The sequence below is a fragment of the Syngnathus typhle genome, linkage group LG4 (genome assembly GCF_033458585.1).
Source record: "Syngnathus typhle isolate RoL2023-S1 ecotype Sweden linkage group LG4, RoL_Styp_1.0, whole genome shotgun sequence".
Taxonomy (NCBI): Eukaryota; Metazoa; Chordata; class Actinopteri; order Syngnathiformes; family Syngnathidae; genus Syngnathus; species Syngnathus typhle.
In genome coordinates, this window is record NC_083741.1 from 4,242,888 (window position 1) to 4,265,119 (window position 22,232).

General features: G+C 42.7%; 1 protein-coding gene across 10 annotated transcripts in view; it reads left to right on the forward strand.

Annotated features, from left to right (window-relative positions):
• ano1a (anoctamin 1, calcium activated chloride channel a) overlaps window positions 1-22,232 on the forward strand; it is a 149,160-nt gene that overhangs the window by 12,911 nt on the left and 114,017 nt on the right. For 7 of the 10 annotated variants that reach the window (XR_009714162.1, XM_061276376.1, XM_061276381.1 and 4 more), the window contains exons 2-5: window positions 7,321-7,392; window positions 15,886-16,013; window positions 20,500-20,847; window positions 21,777-21,875. Coding sequence is in view for 9 of the 10 variants with exons in the window: in XM_061276376.1 (XP_061132360.1) it covers window positions 7,356-7,392; window positions 15,886-16,013; window positions 20,500-20,847; window positions 21,777-21,875 (612 nt within the window). In the remaining variant the exon portion in view is untranslated. Of the gene's footprint in view, window positions 1-7,320; window positions 7,393-11,539; window positions 11,600-15,885; window positions 16,014-20,499; window positions 20,848-21,776; window positions 21,876-22,232 lie in introns of all 10 variants that reach the window. The other 3 variants (XM_061276379.1, XM_061276377.1, XM_061276380.1) reach the window with 2 other exon arrangements.

Below are 22,232 nucleotides of genomic sequence, written 5' to 3' on the forward strand. Positions count from 1 at the left end.
CCCCACTGACGTCCGACTTCATCTCTCTTCTGGACTGCTTCCATCTCACCCAGCACATCAACTTCCCCACCCACACCAAAGGCCACACCCTGGATATAGTATGCTCCTCCTTTCCACTCACATCCAACCCCTGTCCTCTCGCCTTCCCACTGTCAGATCATCTCTGCATCATCTTCTCCGCCCCTCTACCCTCGCCTCATAATTCCACAAAACGCACCATCTCCTACCGCAACATCAAGACCGTGAACCCAATCACGCTTCGCCTGCTTTTATCCTCTGCCCTTCCCTCCGACCCCACCCCTTCCTCCCCTGATGACCTCCCCACCATGCTCAACAACATCCTTTCTGACTGCCTTGATTCCCTAGCCCCCTGGAAAACTTCTTCTGTTACATTCACTAACTCTGCCCCCTGGTGCACCCCGGAACACCGCTCCATGAAACAAACTGTGCGTCAACTTGAACGCCTCTACAAAAGAACCCGCCTCACTGTCCATGCTGAAACCTTCAAACAACACATCTCTTCCTACCGTGATGCTCTCCTTGTTGCCATAACTGCTTACTTCTCATCTCTCATTAATGACACCAACCTGAACCCCCACATACTGTTCTCCACCAAATTGCTCCAGTCAGCGGCCACCAGCCCTCCGTAACTCCTTCCTTGTCAACTTTAACAACATAATCACCCAAATCAACAGTTCTCTGACCGCCACCATAAATAACTCCTCCACCCCCACCTCCCCTGCTCTCCTGCCCCCCCTTCCAGACCTCCCGCCCTTCCCCTCTCTCACTGCCGTCTCCCTTGTCGACTCCTTCACCATCCTCGACATCATCACCGCATCTAAGCCAACCACCTGCTCTCTCGACCCCCTTCCAACAACTTTAACCTAAGGCCTGCCTCCTTGTCCTCCTCCCTCACCTCACCACCCTTTTTAATCAGTCTCTATCCCTTGGCCACTTTCCCACTGTCTATAAGCTTGCAGCCATCACCCCCGTCCTCAAAAAGCCCACCCTGGACCCAGTCAACCTCTCCAACTACTGTCCCATCTCCAACTTTTCATTCCTTTCAAAAACCCTCGAACACATTGTTTCCGCCCAACTCCACACCCATCTCCAGTCCAACAACCTCTATAAACCATTCCAGTCCAGATTCCGCCCACTTTACAGCACCAAAACAGGTCTTGTGAAAGTCACCAACAATCTCCTCATTTCTGCTGACTCTGGTGCCCTCAACATTCTGTTACTACTCGACCTTAGCGCAGCCTTTGACACTGTGAACCACTCCATCCTCCTTCAAAGGCTGCGCCAACTAGGTGTTGAGGGCACTGCATTCGACTGGCTCATCTCTTATCTCACCAACAGAAACCAGTTCGTCTCTCTCTCCGGCCACACATCCATCTTCTCCCCAGTTACACAAGGGTTCCCCAAGGCTCAGTTCTTGGCCCCCTCCTATTCATCTGCTACCTCTTTCCCCTTGGTAATGTCACTCAATCTGAACTTCCACTGCTACGCTGATGACACCCAAATCTATATACGGACCGCACCAACCCTCCCCTCACCCACCTTGAAACCTGCATCTCTACAATAAAAACATGACTGACCCACAACTTTCTCAAACTCAACAGTGACAAAACAGAGCTCCTCCTCATAGCCACTAAATCCTCCCTCAATAAAACTGGATCCATCAGACTCACCATTGACTCCTCAACCATCACTCCCTCCCCTCTGGCACACAACCTTGGCGTTATTTTTGACCCTACACTGTCCTTCCACCCTCATGTTAGCTCAGTTGTCAAGACCTCCTACTTCCACCGCCGACGCATCGCCAAAATCCGACACTGCCTCTCTCTTCCTGCCACTGAATCCCTCATCCACGCCTTCATCTCATCCCGGCTTGACTATTGCAACTCCCTTCTCACTGGAAACATTGCTCACTCCATTGACTTCAACTAGTCCAAAATTCTGCTGCCCGCCTCCTTACCCACACCCGGTCCTGCGAACACATCACTCCTGTTCACCACTCTCTTTACTGGCTCCCCATCAAGCAGCGTATCATCTTCAAGATACTACTCCTCACCTTCAAAGCCCTTCACCACCTGGCTCCCCCTTACCTATACGACCTCCTTATCTCCTACCGTCCCAACCATCCCCTCCGATCCTCCACTACTTCACGTCTGACAGTCCCAAAATCTAAAATCAAATCCTTCTGTGACAGTGCCTTCTCCTGCACAGCACCCCGACTCTGGAACTCTCTCCCTCAATCTGTCTGTGACTCACCCACACTCCCCATATTTAAGTCCCGTCTAAAAACTTACCTCTTTTCTCAAGCCTGTGACCTTCCCTACACATAATTGATGTGTTAATTGAAGAAATTGACATTAAAGCAGACTTTGACTTTGACTCTTCTTAACTTTATCCCATTGTCTCTTCCCCGTCCCCCTCCCCCCGTATGTCTTTGCCTTGTTCCCTGTAAGCGTTTTGAAAAGCGCGATACAAATTTAACGAATTATTATTATTATTTATTAATTGACTAACATTACACCCGTGCCCGACTCGGTGGGGCACTGGTTAGCACGTCCGCCTCACAGTTAGGAGTGTGCGGGTTCGATTTCACCTCCGACCCTCCCTGTGTGGGGTTTTTCAATGTTCTCACCGTGCCTGCGTGGGTTTTGTCTGGGCACTCGGGTTTCCTCCCACATCGCGAAAAACATGCTTGGTAGGCCGATTGAACACTCCAAACTGCCCCTAGGTGTGAGTGCGAGTGCGGATGGTTGTTCGTCTCTGTGTGCCCGGCGATTGGTTGGCAGCGGTTCAGGGTGTCCCTCGCCTACTGCCAGATGACCGCTGGGATAATATCCAGCACGCCCGCGACCCCCGTGTGGACAAGCGGCATAGAAAATGGATGGACGGATTTTAGGTGTTGCATTTTCTGTCTACTCACATAAAATAGCAAAATAAATTCAAAAAGCTAGATAAAGTTAAACATTTTTACACTGGTGGCTATGCTGCCACTTATAGTCCTGTTCTGCTTATCAGAAGGATATGGGTAGGGCTGTGCAGATCAATCCAAGTATCCAAGAATTGATACTACTGTGAGTATTGGTATTGCATCAATAACAACCAGCTAGTATCAATCCTTTTAATTTATTTCTATGATTTCAGGCTTTTTCAAATAATTATTGTGATGGATATTGTTGTTTTGCTTTGTTTAAGCTTTTCTATCCACCAGCAAGCTGTTTATTATTAAGGCACAACATAAAATATATTGTCTGAGTGAAAACAGCTTGACTTTAACTGCAAGTAAAGTACTTGCAAGGAGAGTGCACAATTTTTCCTTATCTTCTCTTTCATTGCCATTAGAAAGCCAGTGGAAAGAAAACCATGACAACGGTAAATAAGGTTGCACTGTTTCACTTAATTAATGAATCAAATATGGAAGTTTATCTGTGCCATCGGATTTTGAATTCGAATTTGTAGCACTGAATTTTTTTACATCCAATTTTTAACACTGAATTTTTTTTTGCATCTAAATCAGACTTTGAATTTTAAAAGCCATCGAATTTCTAGCACAGAATTTTTTTTTCCTAAGACATTTTTTTCAATGTCTCAAAAAATTCAGTGTCAAAAAATTCAATGTCTTAATAAATTCAGTGTAAAAAAATTCGACATCTCAAAAAATTCTATGTAAAAAATTCAATGTCTAAAAAAATTCAGTGTAAAAAAATTCGATGTCTCCAAAAATTCAGTGTAAAAATATTCAGCGCGGACATCCGGGGTAACCAAGGGAGAAGTAATCGATCCCTGTATCAAATCATCCAACGTTCAGCCAATCAAGTTACGCTCCATTGGTCATGTGACGTCGAAACAGGAACGTCGTGAAGTTCAAAGGTAACAGTAACAGTTAATACTGTAATACTGTAATGAACTTTGAAAATTTGGCTCACTTTAAAAGGACTCGGGTTCGATTCTAACACTGGTACAGACCTTTTATGCAAGTGTGAATACACACAAACAAATTCTGGTGCGGACTCAATAACCGGACCGAGACCCACTTTTTAAAGTGGTCTTGGTTCACTTCCAAACAGACTCTGGTGCGGTTAGCTTCAGGTGTGAATACAAACAGCGTAGATTTGCACCAACAGCACAAATATGCAGAGCAGTACTCACATGTTTTCCTCCATTTCCGGGTCTGTGCTCTGTGTGCCGCTCTGGTCATTGCTGTCCAATGGGAGCACAGATCGTGTGTCACAAATCAAAGTCAAAGTCTGCTTTATCCTACAAAAGTGTGGATGCGTTTACAAAATATACTTCACTTACAAAATGTACAGTCTGGGAACCGCACCAAATGAAAAAAAAGTGCGCTTTTGGCCCGGACCAAACAAGCGGACTAAAGGACTTTTCTGGTCTAAGAAAGGCAGAGATGAAGAAGATACAGATTACGTACTAATTGTATTGTAAATTAAAACAACAGTTAAAAATTCAACAAGAACGTTTAATTTGAACAAAATGCGTTATTTAATAAAACAGTTAAAAACTCAACAAGAACGTTTAATTTGAACAAAATGCGTTATTTAATAAAACAAGCAATTTAAAAAAAAAATAACCTAAATGTACTTGGTATCGGTATCAAATATACTGCCAATTTTTACTTGGTATCGATCGATATCAAAATCTCAGGTATATTGCACAGCTCTCCATTTGTGGCCCCTGTGAAGTAAAATCACTTTTTCAGGATTTGAGACTGTGTGATTGGGCTCACAGTGCACTGGTTAGCACGTCCGCCTCATAGTTCAGAGGGTGCTCTTTCGATTCCACCTCCAGCCCTCCCTATGTGGAGTTTGCATGTTCTCCCTGTGCCTGCGTGGGCTTTCTCTGGGTACTCCAGTTTCCTCCCACATCCCAAAAAACATGAATGGTAGGCTGATTGAGCACTCCGAATTGCCCGTACGGTGTGAGTGCGGATAGTTGTTTGTCTCAGTGTGCCCTGTTATTCGCTGGCAACCGGTTCAGGTTGTCCCCCGCCTACTGCACGATGACTGCTGGGATAGGCTGGGATAAGCTATTGGGCTCGCTTGGATGTGTTCATTCCGCATTGACTGAAGACTAGTGGTAAAATTGCCTTGCCTTATACCATTTAAAATTTATGGCTACACCAATGTACGCAATATTGAGATTAGCCAAACCTCCAATAATTCGATTGAGCATATTAATGTTGAGCATGTCTGTCAAAGAAGCAGGTGTGTGTTCCCGTACTGACATTAATAATATAACATTTGCAAAATTAAAAAAATATATATCTATTCTTCTGTCTGTCTGTCCGCCCGAATAAATTGTAAAATATGCATACAAGTATTCTTTATTGCATACATATTTATATTATTTCATGAAGCCTAACCAATTAAAAAAAAAAAAAAACATTAACTATTGGGCCACGAATAGTTTTATAACTATTGACTATTTCTTTGTCACAACATAAAACTAATCCAATATTATCTTTAGTTCTTTGCATTGTCCATCCATCCATTTTCTGTACCGCTTAGTCCCCACGGGGGTCGCGGGCGTGCATTGTATTTAACAAAAAAAATCAATCATATGACCCTTCGGTTTGTACTCAAATAACGTGTAAATTTAGTGGGCAACAATTACAGGTGCATGTTCTGATGGCAATTTGAATACATTAAGCAATGAGTGCCTCAGCCCCATTTTGCTACAGTCCACCCACTGCCATTTCCTCATTTTATACATTGCCCCAGGATCTGTACAAATTTTGTGGAAGCTGAAAACATTTCAGTTGTTACCACCATTTCAGCCTATTCAACAAACATGTCAAAAGCAGCTAGATAGATAAACGAAATAAAATGCTGACTTTTCTTCCCCTTAACACCCTTGTATAATGCAAGTTTATTCATATCGCTCTGAGAGAGCTTTAACGACCCACAGTTGACAAATATTAAAAACATCCTGTGAGCTAAACCTCCAGAATAGACAAAGAAAAAACTAATTTGGGAACAAAAGGTTAAACCTTGATAGGAACCAGAGGTGGAAGAACCCCTCTTCCATGATGACCAAGGTACAATAGATGCTGAGTTGGTAATATTTATCACATTGTGCCATACAGTGGTAGCGAACACAGCATAAGAGTCCATTCAATGAGACCAAAACTTGAAAACTTTAGGAACTTCAAAAACGCATGCTTAACATATGTGTTTAAATGGCCTGGCTCCTCCTCCTCTTATGGAATTCATCCATAAAACAGACTGCGTACGCAGTACCAGGTCAACATCCAGAGGTGATTGTGAAACTGAATATAGAAGAACTACTTTTGGTAAAAGTGTACTCTCCATAAATGGCTGTCAATACTGGAATCGACTCCCTGCCTCAATCAGAGAGATCCCTTCTTTTGATGTTTTTAAAAGGTGACTGAAACAGTGGCTAAAAAGCTCACAAACTTGTAATCACTTTTAGTAAATAGTCTGCTGGGACGGTTAGAATAGTTTTTCCACAGTGTGGATATAACCTTTTATACTATATTTTTTTATTTTTTTTATCTCCCTATAATGTGTTAGTCTGTCTATCTGTATGTCTGCTCTGTCAGGCTGAGTTAATGTAATGTCTAATGTCTATTTGTCTGTCTGTCCTGTCTATGTTCTATGTCACGAGGACAACGGATGAAATTTAGCTTCGGCTAATTCCGACTGGTTTTACACTGGGATGTTTGTATATATGTCTATATCTTTAGTGTTCATCACACTGGTACTGTCCTGTCTAATTAATAAATAAAATAAAAATAAAATGAAGTGCCAGTATTGATTCTTCATAGCAACTCCTTCGGGAAGGTGTTCCACCTCTCTTTTTTTGTTAAGTCGGTGCTGGATCCATACGTCTACAGCCTCAGATTTGGTTGTCCCGCTTCATGTGCGAGAGGAGTGGGGTGGAGAGAAGAAAAGGAGTACTAAAACAGAAACCAGCATGTAGTTAACTAAATGCTAAGTAAGGGTTAAGTCAATATTTAAATATTTATACTGCGGTAGCTGCTCTAATATACTCAACGGATCATTTCAGAGTAGTGGAGTCGGAATAGAAAATGTTTTTCAACCTTTTTGTTTTTTTTATTTTCGTAGTCTCCCAAAAACCTGTTGCGTGTTGCAAACATAGGTTTTGGATTGATGTTGGCAAAATGGAAATGTGCTCAGCTAAGTAATGCAATATTTTATGAGTAAATAACAAAACCTTCAAGTTACTAAGCAAGTGTATTGGGACATGTGCAAGTTGGCCAGTATCAGAACAATACAATAAAACTTTCTTTTCCTTGTCTTGATGCAGCATTTTGTACTAGCTGCAGGATTTTTATCCCAGAGATGGGAAGACCGGGGAGCAGTGCTTACCGAGGCCGAGGTGAGATGTATACAAATGCTGAACGATAATCTCCGCTTCATTAGTGGATAGAATTGGTTGTATTTTAGTGAGATTGCATACATTAAAAAGCAAACAGTTTTAGTAATATTCTTTAGCGAGCTCAGAATTTGTCTACCTGCGCCTCCATCAAATCAACTAAAACTGGATTACACCAAATCAACTACACCTTGACTTTGCTTTTAGCTAATCCATAATTTTGCCTACTTTTGATTACCAAATTGCCTGAAGCGCCAGTGTAGTTGCAATATAACATGATCAAATGCCTATCAAGGCCTAGTGCAGTCAACCAAAATTCACAAACATGCCCCAGCACGAACATTAAGCAATACAAGCAGCCAAACATGGTAAACTAGACCAGCCCTGGCATTTTAACCCTGACTGTCTGTCTACAAAAATAGGCCACATTTACTTAATTAATTGTTAAATAATATTAAAATATAAAACTGGTTCCATGCAAATGTATTGTGTACTTAATCACACAACAAATTAATAAAATCATCCAATATTGATCTAAAAACCTTATGACTCAAGTCGCCGGTGGCGATGCAAATGCCCTGGTTAGTTCTATACATAGCAACTGTCCCACATGGAGTACACTGGAACGTTAATGGGTTAAGTGACGAAAAGAACTTGCCGGAAACCTGTTTCAAAGTGCAACAACCACACTTAAATGTTTTTGATGGTAACCAGTCCGTCAATTCATTCGCTGCCAGTGTTGAATTTTGTACATTCCTGGAAGATCTGTGGAGTTTGTGGTGGTTGAAAAAGCAGTTACAAAAAGGGTGAAAGCATTGTTGCATTAAAGGTACAAACCTCAGTATGAGTCCCTGTAAAATTTCATTTTCAATAACAAAGGCAATAGTGGCAAGCTTGTGATGTGTTGGAAGAAATTTGATCATGATGCAAATAAATATCTCCGGCGTTGGGCAGAATCCTAGCATCGCCAAAACTATCACATTTTTTTAAGTTAAAAAAGGCAGGTTTGTTGCAACATTAAAGGAGCTGTATCATGCTATTTTAATATTTCAACTGGGATGTCAATTGGCATAGGCTCCATCACCCTCCGCAACACCGAACAAATGAGACCTTCACACATTGAAAGACCCATGTGAGGTCTGGCCAGTAGTTTAGATTTGTGGAAAAAAATGTGAAATATTTTTGTCTTTTTGTCCGTTCGGCGATGCTGGTGCCTTCGACCGCACCTCGGTATCTCTTCGGATCGGATATTTTATTTTATTTTTTATTTTTTTCCCGGGACCGGGATCATCGGTTGGGCCGACGTAACTCTACGACGGCTTCCTGCTTATCCGGCCAGTGATGACCGGGTCCCTCGCCTCTCAGCCGCAACCCCTGTGGGGAGTCCGCTTCCTCGTGCTCGTCTGGACCAATGGCTTTCGCCATGCTAGCCCCGTAGTGACCATCTGCACGTGCCCCGGCTGGGTGACCAGGACGCTGCTCACACGTTTGCCTGCTTTGTGATGTTTTCACCGATTCACGACCACGGTCCATTGGGCGCCGTTGAACTGGACTGCCCTTACACCTGTCGATGGACACCGTGGAGGCTATTTTGTGTGTTTTGGGGTGTTCTCTTGTATTGGGGGTGCTGGTTGGCCGCTGTTACTTTTTTTTCCTTTGTCTTTTTAGCTTTGATTTGCTTTGATGGCTTTTATCTTGAGCACTTTCTGACTTTCTTTGTGGCGCCGTTATGTGGCAGCCTTATGAGAGTTATTGAGTTGCGCTCATGCCATCCGTGTGTCTTTTGTATTATTAAGATTAAGATGGCGGCGCCCCAGTCGGCTGCGGCTGCTGCGGCTCTCGACGTTCCTTTCCTTTGTTGAGAGCCGTATGCGACGAAATTTCGTTTTGTGTGCACCGAGTGCTTACAAAATGACAATAAAGTCTGTCTAAGTCTAAGTCTATATTTGCTTTTACCTTGAGACATTGACCTATGATGTCATTGCTTCAAGAGACAGTAGTGATTAGTCTCAAAACATTTTGTATGTTTTTTAAAAACTGAAATTGTTTGATTTTGATTGTATAGTCAAGTACAACACAGTTATTACAACTTCATTTCACATTTTGTTTTACATGACTTGTCGAAAAGGGAATCGGGTTGAAGCAATTCTGCTTATCTAGTCCCGTCACTGTCTTCAGTTCACTGTCTGACACACAATCTACATTACTACAGTACTACTTATAATACTACCACAATCATGGAACGACAGAAACAAAAGAAAACAGAAATTTTAGCAGGATAATATATGCAATAACAAATAAAGTGGAAGTTTGAATATGATTTGAATACAGCAATATTAATACAGCAATAACAAACTGAAAGTTTGAATATGAGTTGAATATTCAACTAGCTCAGTGGCCTAGTGGGAGAGTGTCCGCCCTGAGACTGGAAGGTTGTGGGTTCAAACCCCGGCCGGGTCATACCAAAGACTATAAAAATGGGACCCATTGCCTCTCTGCTTGGCACTCAGCATTAAGGGTTGGAATTGGGGGGTCAGATCACCAAATGATTCCCGAGCGCAGCACCGCTGCTGCTCACTGCTCCCCTCTCCCCCAGGGGATGGATCAAAATCACACGGGGATGGGTTCAATGCAGAGTACAAATTTCACCACACCCAGATGTGTGTGTGACGATCATTGGGACTTAAAAAAAAATATATATATATACAGCATAAAACGGGACGTTTGCATAACAATTGATATCAATTTGTTTTGAATACAGCAATACCAAGTTGATTTAGTTATAGTAATATGTTTTAACAGTTTGATTTGAATTCAACAGTGACAGTTTAATCAATTTTGAGAGAGTTAGAGTTACAATCCCGAAGGCACTCCGGGCATCGTCCTCAGCAACAGGCGACACCTGCCAACCGATCACACAGTGAAATATAAACAACATGTAAAGGTCATTGCATAAAAGGTTTTGGCCTTTAGTCGGTAGTAAAGCATAGATATTCAAAAAAAGCTTTTGGAGACAAATGCATTTATTAACAGCATTAAAAAACATATTCCACCAAAAAACTACTATCAGTGATTCTTATTAAATACGAAATTGTTATTGTGAATAAAAATTTCCATTACTTCAACGCCTGCAGGTCAGATCTGAGATCAACCGGAGTCAAATTCCTTGTTTGGCATGCACAAACTTGGCCAATAAAGCTGATTCTGATTATCTTATGAGGCGAAATCACATAAAACGGCAAACATTCTGACCAAATACATCATCTTGAAGAATGAGTAAAAGAATACATCTAAACAAAGTAATAAAGAAAACAAAACGGCAGCACGGTGACGGATATCTGAAAATCAGAGCAGAGCTTTAACTCACAAACACCTGGTGACAGAGGCGAGGAAATGGGAAACACTTCCTTAAAGTCGGCCTTAAAAACTTAGTTAAGATTAGTCAAAAACAGGTGTTGCGTCAAAAACCTGCCTCTGTACTTGACTTTTGATCCGCAGTTTGTCAGTAAAAAAAGTTTAGCTGAGTCTTCAAATTAGCTGTCAACCTTTCCGCTGTAGCCGCCTGTTCATGTGTTGACTGCTAGTTAGCATACTTCTTAGCAAAGTGCTGACTAATATTGTACTCCTTGAATGCTGCAACCATTTCTTGGCATATCAGATAAACCGGCATTGATCGGACTTCAGCGAAATAATATTTTGTTGTCCACTCTTTTTAAATACACTTTCTTTTCCTCGGGCCACTGATTTTAATGGAAGGATTCCAGGGGAAGGTTTGTGGGTGGATTTAGCGTAGAACTGTATCCGAAAGCTCAGCTCGCGAATTACGAGAATGCTAACGTCACAGCCCCCACTCAAAATTCGGCACTGATAAAAATAGAGGGCGTAGTGCGCCGGGTCCTTATTACTGAGTACGTTCAGGCACTTGTGAGTGTGCACTGAGCTTTCTGACACAGCTTCCGGGAGTAAAAGCGCGGGCGGGCATTTCCCCATCTACTGGGGAAACGCAGTCATTGCAGGAAAAATTACCCAAAAAAATGTTTAATAATACAATTCATACAGGTTTGGCGGGCCGGATTAAACGGCCCCATGGGCCGGGTGTGGCCCGCGGGTTGTAGTTTGCTCATGTCTGATCTGGCCTCTCTGCTCTCAGCCCGCTTTCCAAGACTGGAAGTCCCTCGTTTCCAAGGGTGCCTTTCGGCTGATTTTACAGGTATTTGATCGTTTGCACTGAAAAGCCATCTTAGGAGATCCATATTTTATGATACAGTGCCTTACTGCCACTAGGAGATCTGCTCCCAGTGCGCCCTCAAGACTGCAACTCCCTCTCATTTATGTAATATACACTCCGCAATTCCACATTATTGTTTATGTATTTCGGTATCAGCAGTCTGTATTGTAGACGTAATACAAGAGATTTCTGTTCCAACATTTGAGACCAGCCACTGTTAGCGTATAGCTGCTGCTTATTTGCAGGTGTTCAACTATCAGCAATTTTTTAAGCCCAAGGTTATTTTGTCTCAGTCTGAATAGATTTTGTGTGTGTGTCCCCAGTTTGGCTTTTGATTTTTCTTCTTCACTACAGAACCTCTGTAGAGTGCGTGTGCCATTTGTTTTCATAGTCACAGATAGAAAAAGGCTGATTTCGACTGTCACAAATTTGCATACATTTTCAATCACCATTGACATACTCTGTAGTGTTTCGAAAACAATGTTTTCAATAGAGATTTCGACTCCACCACCTGTTTTGTTGCTTCTGCATCTGTGAGCTTATTTACATACCGTATTTTTCGGACTAAAAGTCGCTCGGATTATAGGTTGCATTAGCCATAAAATGCACAATAACGTGAAAAAAAACCATATATAAATCGCTCCGGAGTATGAGTCGCATTTTGGAGTAAATTTATTCGACAAAATCCAACACCAAGAACAGACATGAACGAGCAACAACAGGCTAAACGATAGGTATGCTAATGTGACATAAACACAAATGAAGAGCTGAGAACGGGCCTGACGTAACATTCAGAGTTATTCAAAAAACTATTACATAAATAACACGTTTATAAAACCATCTGTCACTCCAATTCATTAAATCCATCGATCGTCCTTTATGTCAACAATGGGTGCGCGCTGCTGACGGCGCTTGCACTTCAAAATATTCTACAGGCCCATATAACGATATATAAATTATATATCAAATAACTATTATATAAGCAATAATATTATCAAACCATCTGTGTCACTCCAAATCATTAAATCCATCGATCAAATTCCTCGTCCTTTGTCAACAACGCCGCGCGTGCGTCTTGACGTCAGCCTCGTTGTTATTCCACAGATCACTAGATCTACAATATGGTTATATACTAATATAACTATCTTGTAGCTTTAACAAAGTACAAGGAAAGACGTGGGTTTGTTAAACGGCTCTTTATTTAACAAAACAAGAGTTCAACGAGCCAACAACTACTGAACTGTAACGATAAAAACATATACAAGTTGTTACACGAAATAAAATATATCAAATAACTATAACATAAATAGTTAACCGCCACACGGCCCCAAGCACCGGCGTCAACTTCCAGGCATGTGGCGGCGTGGACTTCCATCCCCGGAGGTGGCACTTCCAGCCACGGAGGTGGAAGAGAGCTCCATAGACTAGGACCGGGCGTGTGTAAAAGCCATGTCCGAGTCCCATCCACCGTCCCCGCACAGCCACCCGGCCGAGCACCGGCCCCCGACCTCCATCCACGGAGGTGAAAGAGAGCTCCATAGAGTAGGACCTGGCGTGCGTAAAAGCCATGTCCGAGCCCCATCCACCGCCCCCGGACAGCCACTCGGCCGAGCGCCGGCCCCCGACTTCCATCCACGGAGGTGAATGAGAGCTCCGTAGAGTAGGACTGGGCGTGCGTAAAAGCCAGAATATTTTTTCAAACCTTCTGTGTCACTTGTGTGGGGCCCTTCATCATCTTCGTCATCCCGTGATCGAATCTTTGTCCTTTATGTAAACAACTGCCGCGCCGCATTGCTGACGTCACTTGAAATTCAAATTACAGTAATCCCTTGCTCTATCGCCGTTCGTTTATCGCGGTTTCACGTGTTTTGTTTTTTTAATTTTGAAAATTCATGAAAAAATTCACAAATAAGCTCCTCAATATAAATCATCCCCCCACCCAAACTATGAAAGAAAACGCGACTTATAGTCCGAAAAACGTCAAGTTGGGAAATCGTTGACTATAAATGCATTTATTGACAGCATTAAAAAAAAATTCACTAAAAAACTGCTATCAGTGATTCTCATAAAATACGACACTGTTATTATGAATAACAGTCTCCATCACTTCAGTGCCTGCAGGTCAGATTGATGAAAGATGTTTATCTCATGAGATCACATCAAACGGCAAACATTCTGACCAAATATATCATCTTGGAGAATCGGTGAAAGCATACATCCAAATAAAGTAATCAAAACTGCAACACGGTGAGGGGTATCTGAAAATCAGAGCAGAGTTTTAACTCACAAACACCTGGTAACAGAGGTGAAACGGGAAACACTTCCTTAAAGTAAGCCTTAAGAACTTTACAGGTTAAGATTAGTCGCAAGCAGGTGGTGCATCAATGTCCTTGAGCATCCTGCATTGTTTGAAAATGAGAATGGTCGCTAGTTTCAATCCCTGCTATGTGTACAAATCATATTCAAAATGCATTTTTTTACAACAAACTTGAGAGCCTCCCCTTCATTTTCAGTGGGAACATTGTTGTTGGTCTCCTTTATTTGCTAGTGCGTCATAGTCTGGAGTAAAATTTATTGTGGCAATTCTTAGGAGAGATCCGAGGTGTTGGTCCGTGTACCTCGATCTGTGACGGGTTGATGTTGATGTGGCTGAACGTCACGTTGCGTACGTCGAGCCAAATTGGCCACTTTTTTTTAACATTCGGCACTCACTTCTTTTCTTCGGGCCACTCATTTTAATGGAAGGATTCCAGGGGAAGGTTTGTGGGTGGCTTTAACGTAAAACTGTATCTGAAAGCTCAGCGCGCGAATTACAAGAATGCTGTCGTCACAGCCCCCGTTCTAAATTCAGGACTGATACAAATAGAGCGCGAGTGCCCCATGTCCGTACTACTGAGTTCGTACACGCACTTGTAAGTGTGCACCGAGCTTTCTGACACGGCTTCCGGTAGTAAATGCGCAGGCGAGCGGTTCCCCATCTACTGGGGAAACGCAGTCATTGCAGGCAATATGACCAAAACATTTTTTTAATAATACAATTTATTCAGGGTTGGCGGGCCGGATTAAACGGTCCCGTGGGCCGGATGTGGCCCGCGGGCCGTAGATTGCCCACCCCTGGTCTAGCTCATCCTGGGGGATCCCAAGGCGTTCCCAGGTCAGCCGAGAAACAGTCTCTCAAGCGCATCCTGGGTTGTCCCTGGGTTCTCTTGCCAGTGGGAGATGCCCGGAACACCTCCCTGGGCCTGAGCCACCTTTTCTGGCTCTTCTCAACGTGGAGGACCAGTGGCTCGACTTCTGAGTCCCTCCCGGATGCCCGAGCTTCTCACCCAATCTCTAAGGGAGAGCCTGAACACCCTGCGGATGAAACTCATTTTGGCCGCTTGTATCTGGGATCTTGTTATGTATTTAGGTCACAACCCATAGCTCGTGACCATAGGTGATGGTAGGAGTGTAGATCGACCGGTAAATCAAGAGCTTCGCCTTTCGGCTTAGCTCTGTCTTCACCACGACGGACCGGTACAGAGTCTGCATCACAGCAGACGCTGCACCGATCCACCTGTTGATCTTGCGCTCCATCCTGCCCTCGCTTGTGAACAAGATACTTGAACTCCACTTGGGGCAGTATCTTATCCCCGACCCAGAGAGGGCATTCCACCACCTGCCTCTAAAAATGGGTGTAGGAGAACAGAGACGCAGGCGAGACAGAGGCTCACGGACAGTGGGCAGGGAACAGAAGTCCACTCAGACCAGGAACAGATACATGAAATGGGTACTGACCGTGAACCTACACATGAGACCAAGGGGAATGGACAACGGGACAGGAACAGCAGGGGCAGAAACAGATGGCCATTATAGACTGGGAGAAACTCGCGGGCAGGTTTGAAATACAGAAGTTCAGAAGAAAGAGCAGGTCATTACGGTGATGACAGGGGCGTGGCTGAGGGAAAATTGCCGTCTGAGTGGCATGTGGCACGGGCACATGACAATTTTATGTTAAATAATTTGTGTTTTGCATGTCTGTATGCTGTTATCTCTCAGTTTGTAGCAATAACCTTGAAAGCAGAAAAAAAGCGTTTTACTCTTTTGGCTGCCTGAACTTGGAATGAACTGAAATGGTTCATTTCACTATTTTTGGAACACAGTGATTTTAAATTCTTCTCTCTGTACCTTTTGCTCGGCAGCCTGAACTGGAAAAAACTGAAATGGTTCATTTCACTATTTTTGCAACACATAGGGATTTTCAATTCTTCTCTTTGTGCCTTTCTAAGGTTCTCCCACACTGAGGACCAAAGGTGAGGAGCTCTGCAATATGCGAAGGAGTGAGAACTATTCACCAGTTCCTTGGGAGAAGAACCTTGAAATGGACAACACCAAGGCATGGAATGACAACTCCATAGTAAGAAACAGTATTTCTCTTTTTATGCAAATAGGAATTTATACAGTGGTGTTTAGAATGGTGACAAATGTACATTAAGTGGTCGTCAGTTTATGGGAACTATATAAAGTGGATTAAATTTTAAAAAAACATCAGTTGCAAAAAAATGTCTTTCTTCCCATTTAATAGTCATCAAAAAGCAACACTAGAATACAATAAAACAGTAGACCAAAGGTGGCGTGCAGAGTTCTAGAAAACTATACAAGGATAAAGTTGATGAAACACTCAATTAAGAAAGGAATGCGGAGGCTAGACTGATGACACAAGTGCGTATTTGTGGGTAACTATGATTTAATGCCAAGGAGTACTCTGGATTAACGAGAGAATGCAATTTCTGGAGAAATCGCGTATGAAGGCTGAGAGGCTGAATGAAAACTTGTGGAATAATTGATTTTGAATGATGTGGAATGATATTAAATAACATAATTATACACCAATACAATTACCGTATTTTTCGGAGTATAAATCGAGTTTTCTTCATAGTTTGGGTGGGGGGGGGCGATTTATACTTAGGAGCGACCATTATGTGAAATTATTCACAAATTTTCAAAATTCAAAAATCTGCGATGTAGTGAAACCGTGATAAACGAACCGCGACGTAGCGAGGGATTACTCGCTAATTTGAACTGCAACTGACGACGTCAGCGGCGCGGCGCACACGCGGCGTTGTTTACATAAAGGACGAAGAATTCGATCGATCGATTTAATGATTTGGATGACACAGTTGGTTTGATAAAAGTGTTATTTATGTTATAGTTAGTCAAACCTCGGTTTTCGACCACAATCCGTTTCAGAAGGCGGTTTGAGAAGTGAATAGGTCGAATTCCGAATCTATTTTTCCCATTACAAATAATGGAAAATGTCTTAATCCGTTCTAAGACAAAAAAAACCCGCCTTTGTTAAGCACTTTTTCATTTGCACATTTTTGTCCGATCACGCAACTGCAGCGCACCGCCGAACGCGCAACCGTAGCGCGCCGCCGAACGCGCAACTGCACCGCGCTGGTCGCATTAATGTGACAGAGCCGTTGATGAAATTTAGCAAATTTTTTAAAGTCCTGATGTACTTTCCAAAATTTAAGTGGACTTCAGTGCGCAGGCAGCTTAATTTGGTCCGATCGTGCAACCGCAGTGCGCCGGCCGCTCACTGTCTTATTGCTTTAAGAGCATCTTTGTGTTTTAGGATGGCTTTACTGCTCCCACTTGCTTTCTTTGGAGGCATGATTAGGGGTTAATACAATCCTCAAAGTAACAAAAATACAATAACGAACGGAGTCAGTCGGCATCCGGGCCGCGCAGTCGGGTTTTCTCGGGTCTTTTCGGCTCATCTCGCGAGGTTCGACCTCCGAATTTTGTTCGACAACCGGAGCAAAAAATCTCAAATTTTTCGTTCGAATTCCGACTTGTTCGAGAATCGGGACGTTCGAAAACCGAGGTTTGACTGTATTTGGATACCGTTTTTTTCCGTGTATAGTGCGCAAAATTTAACTAATTTATTGTCCTAAAATCTGGGGTGCGCATTATACATGGGTACAAAAAAATTTTAATTTTTTTTTTTTTTAAATTTTTTTTTTTTTTTTTTTTAAGTCCCAATGATCATCACACACGTAGGGAGGCAATGGGTCCCATTTTTATAGTCTTTGGTATGGTCTTAACTAGGCTGGATGTAATTTTTTTTGTTGGCGTTGATTTCTCCGACTGCCCGTAAACGCACCACCGTGCTCCGTGCGCGCACGGGACAGCAAACGAGCAGGTGATCGAGCAAGCGTCTGATACGAGAGCATTGCAGTCGCATGGAGCGTGTTTGAAGTGAACAGCAGAGAAGAAAGGAACAAGGCAAAGTGTTGTGAAATAAAATGCACAGAACGGATGCGCAAGACACGTCAGCTATATAAAGAGCGAGAGTTGTTTTCTTCCTATTAGTTTCAATTCACAGTTTAATTAGCAGTTTCAATCAGCAAATAACAAAATGCGTATTACAGGTAATATTTTATTTCACAACACTTTGCCTTGTTCCTTTGGTCTCTGCTGTTCATCCTAAACACAAAGGCGCTCTTTAAGCAATGCGACAGTGAGCGCCCGGCGCGCTGCGGTTGCGCGACCGCACCAAATTAAGCTCCCTGCGCAGTGCGCACTGAGGTCCACTTAAATTTTAGAAAGTACATCAGGACTTTAAAAATATCTTCTAAATTTCAGCGACGGCTCTGTCACAATAATCGACCAGCGCGGTGCAGTTGGGCGGTCGGCGGCGCGCTACGGTTGAGCGTTCTCTCGCACGCTCTCTCTCTCGCTCTCTCTCGCTCTTGCACACACGCAAACCGGATATCATACGGAGGCCGCCATTACAGATGCGCAGAACGGATGCGCAAGACACGTCAGCTATATAAAGAGCGAGAGTTCAGTTCTCTACCTAAATCCGTATTACAGGTAATATTTTATTTCACAACACTTTGCCTTGTTCCTTTCTTCTCTGCTGTTCACTTCAAACACGCTCCATGCGACCGCAATGCTCTCGTATCAGACGCTTGCTCGATCACCTGCTTGTTTGCTGTCCCGTGCGCGCACGGAGCGCGGTGGTGCGTTTACGGGCAGTCGGAGAAATCAACGGCAACAAAAAAAATTACATCCAGCCTAGTTAAGACCATACCAAAGACTATAAAAATGGGACCCATTGCCTCCCTGCGTGTGTGACGATCATTGGGACTTAAAAAAAAAAGAAAAAAAAAAAGATTAAAATTTTTTTTTTTAAAAATTCATAAAAATTGGGTGCGTATTATACATGGGTACAAGCTTTTTTCCAGCATCAGCATGCCATTTTTAGGGGTGCGTACTATACATGGGGGCGCACTATACACGGAAAAAAACGGTAACTGTTAATGTTACGTCAGGCCCGTTCTCAGTTCCTCGTTTGTGTTTGTCACGTTTGCATACCGTATCGTTTAGCCCACACATGGGCAAACTACGGCCCGCGGGGCCGTTTAATCCGGCCCGCTAAACCTGAATAAATTGTATTATTATAATTGTTTTGGGTTATTTTCCCTTCAACGACTGCATTTCCCCAGTAGATCGAGAAACGCCCGCCTGCGCATTTACTCCCGGGAGCCGCGTCAGAAAGCGCGGAGCACACTCACAAGCGCGTGTACGTACTCAGTAATACGGACCTGGCGCACTCTGCGCTCTATTTCTATCAATGCCAAATTTTGAGTGTGGGCTGTGACGTCAGCATTCTCGTAATTTGCACAGTGAGCTTTCAGAGACAGTTACGCCAAAGCCACCCACAAACCTTCCCCTGGAATCCCTCCATCAAAAAGAGTGGCCCAGGGAAAAGAAAGGTGGACACTGAGTGCCGAGTGTTTAAAAAAGAGTTGACAACAAAATGTTTTTTCGCTGAAGTCCGATCAATTCCGTTATGTCTGATATGCCAAGAAACGGTTGCAAGGAGTACAATATTAGCCGTCACTTTGATACAAAGCATGCTAACTACGCTAGGAGTCAACACATGAACGAGCGGCTACAGTAAAGAGGTTGACAGCTAATTTGAAGACACAGCAAAACTCTTTTCACCGACAAACTGCGGAGCAAAAGTCAAGTACAGGGACAAGTTAATGATGCACCATCTATTTTCGACTAATCTTAACTTTTAAAGTTTTTAAGGCCGACTTTAAGGAAGTGTTTCCCATTTCCTCACCTCTGTCACCAGTTGTTTGTGAGTTAAAGCTCTGCTCAGATTTTCAGTAAATCTGTCACCGTGTTGCCTTTTTGATTTCTTTATTATTAATTTATATATTAGTACTTTATTTAGATGTATTCTTTCACTGATTCTTCAATATGATGTATTTGGTCAGAATGTTTGCCGTTTGATGTGATTTCACCTCATTAGATAAACATCTTTCATATGTCTGACTTGCAGGCGCTGAAGTGATGGAAACTGTTATTCATAATAACAGTGTCTTATTTAATGAGAATCACTGATAGTAGTTTTTCGGTGAAATATTATTTTAATGCTGTTGATAAATGCATTTGTTTCCAAAAAGCGTTTTTTGAATATCCATGCTTTACTTCCCTACTAAAGGCCAAAACTATTTAAGCAATGACCTTTACATGTCATTTATTTTACTTCACACAAACACTACATCCATCTGCTCCTGGTTCGGCCCGCAAGTCAAAAAGTTTGCCCACCCCTGGTTTAGCCTGTTGTTGTTGGTTCATGTCTGTTCTTGATGTTGGATTTTGTCAAATACATTTTCCCCAAAATGCGACTTAAACTCCGGTGCGACTTATATATGTTTTTTTCCTCTTTATTGTGCATTTTATGGCTGATGCGACTTGTACTCCGGAGCGACTTTTAGTCCGAAAAATACGGTAGATCTAACCCACCAGGAGAAAACATCCAAGAATAAATTATTGTTTCCTGTATCATTCAAGTTCTTTCTCTTTCTTTCCTTTAGCCAATGAAAAGTCTTAATGCTGAAGACAGAGCACCGTTGTGCCCTCAGTTAGGCCCTTACTTTGCTGATGGCCAACGGCGCGTGGACTATGTGCTTGCTTACCACATCCAGAAACCCAGCAATATTTGTCGAAAATCACCCAAGTTTGGAGACGACAACTTCATTCGCCGTCTTCGACGTAGTTTGAGCATAAGAAGCAGTCGTGCACCTTTACAGCCCAAAGAAGACCCAGAGATTCCTGCTCAAGAGCAACAAACTGACTATCATGAAGATGACAAGCGATTCAGACGAGAAGAGTTTGAAGAAAATCTCATAGAGACTGGGTTGGAATTGGAAAAGACTGATGAGGTAAGATAACTTATTTGAATGAGGTGCCAATTTGCGTATTAATTAAATTAAAGGGGCACTAAACAGGAGTTAGATTATAGGTCGGTATTAAAAAAATTATATCAATACAGTGGTGCTCGACTTACCAACGCCCATACTTATGAACTTTTCGAGATACGAACCAGAGCCTTGCGATTTTTTTGCATCTACTTAGAGACCAAACTTCAACTTCCAAACGAGTGCCCCGGACCCCCCTCCCCCCCACACACCTATCTTCTTTGCTCGGCCATTCTGTTCGTCTTGGCACGTTAGCAGTGTAAAAAAAAACAGTAGTGAAGTTGAGTATGTCTCCCAAGACTATCGATATAAAACTCGAAATCATAAAGAAGCATAGCAAAGGCATGCATATCGTCAAGCATGCGAGGGAGTATAGCCAGTGCGTGCCAAAGTAGGTACCCCGTGAAAATTGGTACGCCCTGCCATGGAGCGCGCATGAATTGATGCATGCAGATTGAGTGAAAGGCGGAAGCTGTTGCCGTGCGGCAGACAGTACCAGCTTTTTTTCAATAAAAACAGGAAGAACACACTTTTTTTAACTTTTAACTTTGGATGCAGCGGTTCATGTCAGTATGAGGTGCATAGACACAAAACCTCTTCACTTCGCAATTAATTTCACTGAATGCAGCCCTACTAATTTTGCGCGGTCACCACAGGATAATTTAACCTAACGTAACCTACCCTAACCCTAACCCACAGTGTAGAGGACTAAAAGCACCCCAGAAAAATAAGGATATAGATATGTGATTTAATATTTACCATATGTGATTTGTGAAATAAAAATAGAATTGAAAAATTAAAAGAAGATGATAATAATGATATAGGACAATAACATATGTCTGTCATGTAAGTGTCACTGGTTTATGCCTTTATGTCTTTGAAAATCTAAACAGTGTAAGATACCTGGAATTGGCTTTCTGAAGATCCATGCCCCATGGAATGTCCTGTGTCGAGAGGCTGAGTTCATGAAGCTCAAGATGGCAACAAACAAGGTACACAAAGTTCATACTTAAGTGCTTAATGAAATGCTCATTAACACTGTGAGAAAATCCACTGGTCTATTTCTAAGTCAAGTCAAGTTTACATATATATAGCCCTTAATCACAAAGGACTTCACATGCCCACAGTTGACAAATATTAATGACATCCCCCAACCTTAACCCCCAGGAGGGCAAGGAAAAACAAAAAACAATGGGTAAAAACCTCGAGAAGAGATTGCAGATGGGAGGATCTCCCTTCTTGGACCTCTGGGTTCAGGAAAAGGGTTACAGCGCTGGACTGCATTCCATCTGCCAAGGCTCAAACTGGCGTATGAGCTGAGTGAGAAAAGCGCTGTCTAACTTCTATGG